Source organism: Bos grunniens, chromosome 28 (genome assembly GCF_055505025.1).
Source record: "Bos grunniens cultivar Pamir isolate PY7600 chromosome 28, Bosgru_T2T1.0, whole genome shotgun sequence".
NCBI classification, from domain to species: Eukaryota; Metazoa; Chordata; class Mammalia; order Artiodactyla; family Bovidae; genus Bos; species Bos grunniens.
Genome location: NC_141192.1, coordinates 32,733,630 through 32,744,178, shown reverse-complemented (window position 1 = coordinate 32,744,178; position 10,549 = coordinate 32,733,630). Strand labels below are relative to the sequence as shown.

Below are 10,549 nucleotides of genomic sequence, written 5' to 3'. Positions count from 1 at the left end.
CCAGAGCTCTATCTTCTTTGCCCAAAGTCAACTCCTCGGGACATCCGCCCTGATACCCTGCCCCGTGTCCTTCCCCATCTGGGGTCACTTGTGAATGCCCTGTGTGTCTCTGCCTTACCTGTTGGCGATTGTCCTTGGGAAGTACCCCAAAGGGAGGGTCTTGGTTTAGTTCACTATAGTTTGAAAGGGTGCTGGGAAAACAGTCAGTGCCTGGCAAATATTTATTAAATAGATGAACTTTTCAAGAAGAAGAGCAAATGATAAATGTGCAGATCGGGTGAAATACAGACTCAGATATGAATTTTTGAGCAAAAACAAGGCTCAACTTCATGCTTGTTGATCATTTTAGGTTACTTGACCAGGGACGGACAACCAAGGCTCCTCCCTGTGGATCCTGGCTAAGTAAGCAACCCTGCCACAAGGCAGACCTCCCTGGCTTTGTGATTCTGCCCTCCCGAAGCACATGCTACCTGTCACCAGTTTCGTTTTGTTTTTCCACTGTGGGCCACAGACCAAATCGAGATGCATCATCCATCTTACCTGAAGGTTTTGCCATTTCAGTTTGAAAACCGGAGAAGTCATAAATAGGTTTTGCGATAGTAAAGGTAAGCTTAATTTTTCATTCATCTCCAGCTAATAACTGATGGGGAGGTTTGCCTTCGCTTCTAGAAGCAAAAGGGAAAAGAAAAGGCTTCCCAGTGACAGAATAATTTGTCAAAAAGTTATGAGTGAGCACAAGCAGGGCTGTATAGGAAGTGTGTATTGAATGATATGACATACTGGCTTCTAATTGCTGCTGCCTTTCTGATCAATAATACATGTTTTCAAAAAGCCTTCTGTTTGCATTTACACAATGGACTGTAACTACTGCAAAGGATCCATTAAGACCTATTTTAAAAAGTGCATTCGTAAAAACTTGTCTAAATCTGCATTACGAGGCAGATTATGAAACTGCCCTGGGAGATGTTTTTTTCTAAAGAGCATTCAGGCCATATCTGTCGGACTGGCCAATTCGAGCTCCCTGTTACTGCTATGGCTTGCTTGTAAGCCAGGACAGGCCTTCTCCTTGGTGTCCTTGAGGCAAGAGGCAGGCACTGCCAGGCCTGAGGCCCCATCAGGTTCCAGCAGTCTCTGGCCAGAGGTACCCTTGGGCTGGGGACTTGATGTGAGCAAAGCCCCCAAAGCCCAGGTGAGATATGAGCATAAATCAACCCACCACTCCCGAATGTGTAATTACATGCTCAGATAAGTGCTGTAGTGGCAAAGAGGACTCTGGGGTTCTAGGGCTCTCTCTCCTTCCACTAAGAAAGCTGTAGGTCCTGTGGGGAGGGCTGGAGACAGGCATTGGCTCCTGCAGGCTGGTATCTTTGGCTGCCATCCCCATACAGGTAACATACTTGTTACCTGTGCAGGTGGGAAGCCAGAGCTAAGGGCAGCAGACAGCTCGTTTTAGGGGCCACCTGTGTTTTGTGCTACCTGAGCAAGGTCCACTAACCACTCTGGCCTCGGCCTCAGCTTCCACAGCTGATGGGAATCAGTGATGACCAGGACAGCTCCTGCCCATTGCCGCGGATTCACCTGTCCTCAGGCACCTAAGGGGAGGGAGCTCTGCTTTCCTGAGGCCCAGAGATGTTGCAAACATGCTAAGGTCACACAGACTAGAGACAGACAGCTGGGATACAATTCAGAGCCCACCTACAACCTTCACACCAGGTCGCTGCCCCCAGCCTACCACCCAGACAGCACCTTGGACTTTAGAGCACCCCTGGAAGAAGAGCCAAAAAAAAAAAGCTCATTTTCTTGAAAGCCAGAAACTGTGCTGATTCTGTCAAAGCTTCATTTGGGTTCAGCCTCACAGCACTGCCAGGTAGTTAGTTACTGTATTATTACTTCCATGTTCTAGTACATGATGAAGACCCTGAGGCCCCAGTGATGCAGCTAGCCTGGTTCTTGTGCTGCAGGGAGGAATGGAGAAGAGATTCTTCCAGAGAAGGGGGAGGGAAGCAGGCAGGGAGGAAAACAAAGAACAGAGGAAGGAAGGGAAAAGAGCAAGGTGGGGCCAGAAATTCAGAGGAGAAAAACAACTCCATTGAGGTGGCTCATGGAAGGGTGATTGGGGCCAAGAGTTGACATCAGGCTTTCTGGTGGAGGTGGGCCTTGTTTGGGTCTCGTGGGTGTCTCATGGATATGCAGGACCCGAGGCCAGAAAGCCCAGCGATTCACCTCTGCCCTCTCCTGGATGACTGTCTGGTCGGGTCTCTGGGCATACACATGGGGGAGAGTGTGCATCCGCGTCCCTGTACATGACACAGGTACATGCTCATGCATACATGTGTACATACACAGGTGGGGACAGAACTGCACATAGGCGGCTCCCTGGACTTTTTTCTAAGAAGAAGGCAATACCCCCACCATAGTGTCAGATGTCCTCTCAAGACCCCCAAGGGTGCTGGTGGAGAGGGAGTGGAAGGGCCTGAGGGGATCAGGCAGGAGCACAGTGTCCAACAGGCCCTTGAGATGGTCACCCAGAGCACGACTGGACATTCGGCCTGACCAGTGTCAGCCAAGGCTTGGCCGGGGCGGTTCCACAAGGGTGGGGCCAGTTGGAAGAATGCTCCAGGCTACCCCTCTTCCTTCTGCATCCTCCTGCCACAGAAGCCTGTAACAAAGAAGTCTCTCTTGGGATCTCCCTTCCTAACTCAGGTCCCTTCGCTGTGCACAGGCCTGAGCGCTCAGCCTTGGTGGATATTATTAGCACAAGAGGTAGGGCCGGTCCACACCCAGGGGAGTCCCCCACAGCCAACTCCAGCCCCAGAGGTCCAAGGGCCTGAGGCCCTGGGAGGGTGAGGCAGGGAACACCAGGTCTGGTGGCCGCAGGGTGGCTCTCCTGAGCTGGCAGCACTGTGCCCTGGCCTTCTGCCAACAGGCCGGCTTGGACATCTCGGCTGGCAGAGCCCCCAGCCAGCCTGTCTTGGCAGCTCCTCCTCCTGACGGCGAGTGACTTCACTTTGACTTCATATCTGCAGTGATGTGCACAGCTCTTACTCAGCCCTGAGCTCAGCCAGGCAGGAGGGCGCGGCTCTGTGCACAGCAGGAAGAAAAGACCCTGAAATAGGGGCACCTCAGGCTTAGGGACGTGGGATCCTCCCACCCCAAGGTCCAATGTGCTTCCCATTCCTCTGCGCCTTGGTGGGGGCCAGACCTCAAAAGGCAGCTTGCAGGCGGGAGGAGAACAGTGGACTTTTCCCACAGGAGTCTAGCACTCACCCACCACCTCTCCCCAGGACCTCCCACGTTAGGGATCCAGAATCTTCCCTCTTTAATATCAGATGTGTTTTTCTTGGGGCAAAAATTTAATTCCTTTGGGCTCCAGTTCCTCCTTGCTACTTGCTCTGCTACCCTGTCAGCCCCACATCCTAAGAATTCTAATGTGTGGTGGGGGAGAAAGGGTACTACCCTTCAAGCATCCCGTTAAAGCCAGCTCCCGTCTCTTTGAAAGGTGTGCCCAGTCTGATTCTTGTTTTCATTGGCTGGACCAGTCCTAAAGAGGGGTTCACAAACTAACGCTAGGACACCCCCGAAGGGACTACAGAAGCCACGCGCCAGGCGCACCCCTGGAGTGCGCAGAAGGCGCGCCGGCTCGCGGCCGCTCGCGGGGGCTCTTCCCCTCCTCCCTCCTCCGGCCCCAAGAGAGGCCGCGCTCCCACCGCACCTCCCCCTCCGAGAAATGGCGGAGGATGCGCGCCGCGCCCGGAGCCTGGAGGCGGGGCGCCTGCCTAGTCTGCATGTCCGCTCCGGCGCACCACCCCCCCCCCCCAGACCCCGCATCCCCGCCTGGTTCCCCTGCCCTCTCTGGGTGGCAGGGAAGGTCGAAGCGCAGAGACAGCGAGAGGACGCACAGGCTGAGGAAGAGTGACTGTGCGTGCGGAGGTGCGCGGCTTGGGGCTGCGGCTGCCAGGCCGGTACCCGGGTCCCACACCTCGCCCCTACTCGCGGAGCTGCACCCTGCGTCCGGCTCTGGTCTCCTAACCCTCGCCCCGGGGAAACCGCACCGGGCATCGCCTGGAGTGGTACCCCGCGCCCCGCCCTTACTCCCGCACCCTGGCCCCTCCCGCCCCGCCCCCGGCCCGCCCCCCTCACCGCCCCGCCCCGCCCCTGCCCTCGCTTCGGGTGCAGCCCGCGCCCTCCCCGCCTCAGTCCCGCGCCCGGAGCCCCGCGCACAGCTGCGGAGAGTGCCTGGGAGCCGGCGCCCCGACGCTAGGCGCCCGCAGTGTTCGCCGCGTCCTCCGCTCCGGGACGGGCATGGGGCGGCCCGGCTGAGTACCGCACCCCGCCGCTGAGCCCCCCAGCCCAAGGAAGCGTCCCTCTCGCCGCGGCCGCAGCGTGCATCGGCGATGGCGAAGGCGACGGCCAGCACCGTGGGGCTGCGGTTGCTGCTTCTGCTGCTGCCCCTGCTCGGCGAAGGTGAGTTCTGTCGGGGACTGGTGCCCGCGGCGGCCGGGGCGAAGTTGGCTCCGCGCGGTGGAGTGGACACGTTCGAAAACGCCCTTCTGTTTGCGGCGGGCAGCGGGCCACGCAGTTACTGGCCTCCTGGGCTCCACTGGGAGTGGGGTTGTGTGGCGGGCAGCGCGCCTCGGGCCCCAGGCTGGGCGGGTCTCGGGCCGGAGCGGGACACGGGCCGGGCGGCCAGCGTCGGTGCCCAGGGCCCGAGTCGCAGCCGCGCTTGCCTGCCTGGTTGCGCCTCGCGCCACAGCGGCGTCTCGGGGCGAACCGAGCGGGTCTTGTCGACGTTTCGGTGCAGGTGGGGTAGGACGGTAAGGTAGCCCTAGAAAGCCTGTCACTGGGGCAGGAGGACTTGTGTTTCTGTAAACTATTGCTCCGTCTTGGTTTCCTTTTCGCACTCCACGTCGGTGCGTTTCTCCTCCAGCTCTGATGTCTTTTCTCAGGTGAGAGCGGAGGAGATCTGCTCTTTTTAAAACGGTTGCTTTTCCCTTGTGCGTTCTTGCCACCCTACTCCTTAAAAATCCCCCAAGCCTGTGGCCTCCAGGGGAGGCTGCCCTCGAGGGCCCGCTCGGGCTGGCCCAGCGCCTCCGGCCCTGGTTCCAGTCCCACCTGCGTCTTTAGAGTCTCCTGCTGCTGCCCCGCAGGGGCACCTGAAGGTGTGGTCTTTGGTTCCAATTAACGGTTCGGGGCCAACCTGCACCAAGCGCTCTGACCATCCTGGAGTGGAGTAGGGCTGTGTGCCATCAGCATCGGTGCTGGGAGGATTCGAAGGCCCCCACCTCCAAAACTCTTGACAAGATGAATGAACCCCAAGGCTGTGGAATCTTTCCTCCTTACCCCCGTGGCCACGAATTTTAGTTTCTCTCAAATTGTCCCCGATTTCTCTTTCTTAAATACTTAAATGTATGCACCAAATTTCCCTCTGAGAGTAGCCCCCGCCACCCTCCCCCACCCTTCCCTGCGGCCTTTGGTAATACAAAAGGTTTCCTGCTTCTGGCCCTGGGTCCTGCATAGACCGTGGGTTCACAGGCCTGCCCAAGGTTTCATTTGTGTGACTGGATCCTAAGCTCTAGAGGCAGATACTTAGACTAGGATGGGCCCCCAGCCCATCACAGGAAAGGCAGGGGAAAAATCCTTTCCATGCCCGGGGGAAGAATGGGGGAAACACTGGGAGTCTGGGGTCAAGATGCTGTGAGGGGGAAACAGGCAGGAAAAGGCTGAAGACAGGACAGAAGTAAACACAGACGAGGTGTTCAGAAGATTTCTTGTTAACTCGGCTTTGCAACTTTGTAGTGATGGGCGGGTGATCAGGTGAGAGCCGGAAGCCAGGGTGGGCTGGGCGGCCTCAGAACCTAGCAGAGGACTTCCCATGCCTTTCCTATGTTTAGCCAGGGTGTCCAGCTGAGGCTAGGAGGACTGGACTGGGAGCGGGGCCGCTAGCATGGACCTGTGACGCTTGGTAGGAATGCAAGTGGCTTTTTCACAGCCTGGACTCACGGAGTGGGGTGGTGGGAGAAAGGCCCTCCAATCCAGGGAAAGCAGCTTTCCTGCCCCACCCACCCTTCCAACGGGATGAGTAAGAAACATGATTGGTGACACTGAGAGTGGAGAGGTGGCCCCGCGGTACCCAGGAGGAGACAGCGGGGCGTTTGGAGAGGCCTGCGGGCACACTTTACTCAGAGTGGCAGTCCTGGGGCTCTCTTGGTGTGCTCCAGCCTGCCGCTAGTGAGCCGGGGCCACTGCTCCGGGACGCGCCCAGGCTGGGAGTAGCCCGGCCTCGGGGCGCCCCCTTGTGGATGCAGCCCTTCAGTGGCCTTCCTTCATGGTACCCTCCTTCCTCAAATGAGTTACCTGGGGGATGGGCTGGGTCTCTAGGGGATGAAAGCCTTCCCTGCTGGCCTAGACCTACCTCCCCGAGACCGGAAGCTCTCTTCTGTGCTGGACGGCTGATGAGAGGTCGGGTAGGGAGGCAACCAGATGGAGCGGCGATGGCCTGGACCCGAGTGTTGGGGAAGCAAAGCACTGCCTCAGGGCTGGCAGGGATGGGCTAGAGGGCTCAGGGGTGCTCAGAGCAAGGTCAAAGGACATCACCAGACCCCTAGGGTGTGACCCCCTCCACGTGTACACACTCTCATTGTGTAAGAATGCGCATGCCTTCAGAAAAAGGTGCCATCCCAGACACAGACTTCCAGAGTAGGGCAGGACTACTCACCCACACTCTGGAATCAGTGTGAGGGCACACACGGGCACACACACACTCCTAAATCCATGCTCACACACTCTCACACTCACTCTTGGCGATCATTGAGACACCACTGCCCTTTCTCAAGGATACGTTATCATGAGACCTGTAGACACACTCACGCCCATGCCCGGCTCCTCACACTACACCCTCATCTGGGAAACCCAGCTCCCCTCCCTGCTACTCCCCCACACTGGGACCCCCGTGTGTATACACAGGGACACCTGCCCCTCCCTGCTCACACTCAGGGGCACAGCCCGTCCACCTGGGGCATCCTGGATCCAGAGCTAAAGAACTCCCATCTAGAAGTTGTTCTCAGAAGAGTGTGTGGCGTTTGGCTGCTCCAGTGCAGGTACGGCGTCCCTGTGGCGTGGATGAGGAAACTGAGTCCCAGCTTCCAGGGCTCGCCCTGAATGTCTCAGGCTGACCGCTCACCCAGCACCTTCTCCCTGACCCCCTGCTCTTCCTCACTAGGCCTCACATCTCCCATTTTCCTGGCCTGGATTCTGGGGTCCCATTTTGCTCAGCCCCTTTGCCCACTAGGAGGAACCTGCCCTCTGTGCCTGCACGCCCCTGGGGCCTCTCACTCCCAATACTGGCCATGACTTACAGCCTGCTCTCCAGGCTGCGGGCCCTGCCCCTCTGCAGTTGGACCTGGGTGTGCCACTTCTGCCCGGACCAGCGGGTGCCAGCACAGCCCCTCAGCCAGGAAGGCTGCTCTTCCAACCTCTTTGTTTCTCTTTCCGCCCCTTCCCTCTCTGGCCAGGGACGAGTGATGGTGTGCTTCACCAGGCTCACCCGGGTCCGGCTCCTTTCTCCTCCTCCTAAGCCCTTCTGGCCTCTGGGAGCTGCCTGCGCCCCACACTGACTGTCCTGGGCCCTAGCAGAGTCCAGCCTTCTGAGGGAGCAAGGGATTGGGTCATATGGTAGGCTCCTAAGGGTGGGGTCTCTGAGCAGAGAGCAAATGGGGAAGTTTATTGAGACCATTGCAAAATTGCCTTTATTCTGCAGAATTGCATTAGGGACGGCTAAGTAAATCACTGTTTCCTTGGTGGTGTGAAGAAAATGGGATTCTTTCACCTAATGGGGTGCTAATGGCCTTTTAGCCAGGGGAGGAGAAAACAAATTAAAAATTATGGTATCTGTAAAACTGGAGTATGGGGTGCCAAGGGGAAGCGGGGTGGGGGGCAGGAAACTGCTGCCTCGCCTGAGGGCTTCTCCCCCTGTGATCCTAGAGAGGTGTCCTCTGCCCATTGGTCTTAACTGGATCAGGTGATGCCAGCAAAGGCCACCCCAGGAGGCCCACGGCCTGCTGATCCTGTGTTCAGCACCGCCTGTCTGCTACTCACTGTATCCTCCTGAAACCCTGAGGGATGTGGCCTTGTTTTCCCATTTCATAGGTAAGGAAACTGAGGCTCCCACAGCCTGTGTACCTGAGCCTGTGAAGAGGACTTCATGACTCTGCATCCCTGGTCCTCTGGTTTTCAGCAAGCCCCTCTTCTGGGCCAGCGGCGGTGGGGACCTGAGACAGGGCTCAGGAGGGGTCCTGGCAGGAGAGGTGGCCCTGAGCCTGCTCACCCACTGGTCACCCTCTGGTGGGGTGCTCCGGGGCCCGAGGGACAGCCTGGCCTGGCTCTGGGAGGGACGTGTGCTGCCATGCTCCCCAACACCTGAGTCAGGAGCCCCCAGGACTCTGGCTGATTCTCAGGTGGGACTGCTACTGTAGCTGATGTCTGGGAATCCTAGGGGTCCAGGAACTGCCTCCAGGTGGGGTCCTGTCATAATTGGCCCCAGGGGAGGGGGCGTGCTAGTGGTGTAGGCTGAGAATGTAACCCTTGTACCCGCCTCTGCCTGGGGACCTAGAACCTGACAGAAGCCACTGCGCTGAGGAGTGGGGGTGGGGGGCAGGGGCTGGGCTTCAGGGCGCGTGGGTACAACTATGTCTCCTTACTTGGACTCCAGGACACGCTGGGAGAAGAAAGTGCCCACTGGGCACCCCAGGAAAGAGGCAGAGCTGGAGAAGTGCCCCCTGCAACAGTATTGCTTCCTTCTATTCTGAAGAAGTGGCTAGTTTCCATTGTGGAGACCCAACCCCTTCCTGTGGATGTGGGGGAGGACACTTCCTCTTGTGGGGGCTGTGTTCTGGCTCCAGTCCCTCATCTCCTTCTCTTCATTTCTTTCTCTTCTTCCTCCTGGTTTCTGCAATTGTTTTTCTGAGAGAGTGACTTAATAGTAACAATAACACTATAACACTATTTCTATTACTAGTAGTAATAATAACACAATAACACTGGTGAGCAGCCCACAAACACCCTCTGAGGGTCCACCTGCTGCCCAGGGAGCTTCTCCAGGACTAGGGGTACACCCGGGGAGAACGCAGAAGGTGACTTTGACCTCAGAGCTGTCTCCCTATAGGAGAAAGGGGCAATAAAGGAAGCGCCAAGCGGTCACTTATCTCAGATGTGTGTGTGTGATTTCAAATGGAAGTGCCTGGCAGAAGGCAGGCTGGGGGGCCGGGTGGGAGGGGCAATGGTGGGCTGCCAGGCAGGAAAGGGGCCCTCCTGGGCTTGGGCCACAGGGTGTGATGGCAGTGGAGGTCACCCCCTCCCTCCCTCCCTCCCTCTCACTTGCTTCCCCTGGGTCTTCACGGGCCGAGTGCTATGTTTTATGGGTGGGCACGCTTCAGCCCTTGGAAGGCTGGGGGGTCAGTATGACTCAGAGAGATCAGCCCAGGATGTCCCTCTGAGAGCCATGACCTGGGTGGTCTCAGGGGGACTGTAAGGGATGTGAAGACTCAGACCTCCAGAGCCCACACGGCTTTCCCTCCCTGCTGCAGAGCAGAAGAGTGGCAGCCCAGGCACCCCCACCAACCCCCGTGTTGCCATGCTCAAGGGAGGCTGTGGCTCCTAAGACAGGCTCCGCCACACCTCAGAGGACCTGAGAGTATTGTCCTCTTCAGGCCGAAGCCCTGGGAGCCCCTGTGGACAGAGCCTACCTCCTGCCTGGCTTTGCCTCCCAACCTTCCCCCCATCCACCTTGCCTGAGCTCTGGGCCAGACGAGACCTGGGCTTCCGTCAAACTCTGGCCTCACAGCTGGGTAATGTGGGAGCCCCTAGCACCTGTCCACTGGCTGGCGGCTGTAAGCCAGTGGCCCTGTGAGTTGTTCACTCCGAGACCCTGGGCAAGGTAGGGCGGAGCGAGAGAGGGTGGGGAGGCAGAACTGACTCCCCCTAGAAAGCGTGGTTGTGGGGGTGATGACGCCAGCGGGACCTTGGGGAAGACAGTTCAGGCGCCACCTGGCCCTCAAGGAGAGCAGGTGGCCAGCCCTGAGCAAACACCTCTGTTTGCTTTTGCCTGGTGAGTGGCTCCACAGAGTATAGCAGCCAAGGCACCACTGTAGAAAGGTCACCTGTGCACCTGGACAGGTGTGTGCCCACCTGTTGGTCTGGCCAATGCAGGCTCTCCATGACATCAGCGATACCTAGTGGGGCTGGGGGGCTCTGTGGCAGGCAGGGCCCAGTCCTGGGACCAGTTCAGGGAAGATGCCCCTGCCCTTACAGACCCAGGTCCTGGGGGCCTCAGCCCACCGCCCCCAGATTCAGGTACTGTGACTTTACTTTATCCCCATCTTAAGCCTTCACTCTTCTGACCTGGGAGCTACTGTCTGGGTTCCACAGAGCTGTGGGCTCCAGAAAAGTGCCCAAGGGGCAGGGTGGCTGGGAGAGCGAGGCAGAGCTCCGAGCTGTGCCCTGAGTACCAGCTCTGACTGCCCTGTGATTGGAGAAAGGATTCTGCTTCTGGAAC

General features: G+C 58.1%; 1 protein-coding gene across 1 annotated transcript in view; it reads left to right on the top strand.

Annotated features, from left to right (window-relative positions):
* The first annotated feature begins 4,195 nt into the window (after positions 1-4,195).
* The window catches only part of RET (ret proto-oncogene), a 54,917-nt gene continuing 48,563 nt past the window's right edge, over positions 4,196-10,549 (top strand). Inside the window, exon 1 of the mRNA XM_086382571.1 lies at positions 4,196-4,464. Coding sequence (XP_086238697.1) covers positions 4,395-4,464 — 70 coding nt within the window. The 5' untranslated portion in view covers positions 4,196-4,394. The remainder of the gene's footprint in view (positions 4,465-10,549) is intronic.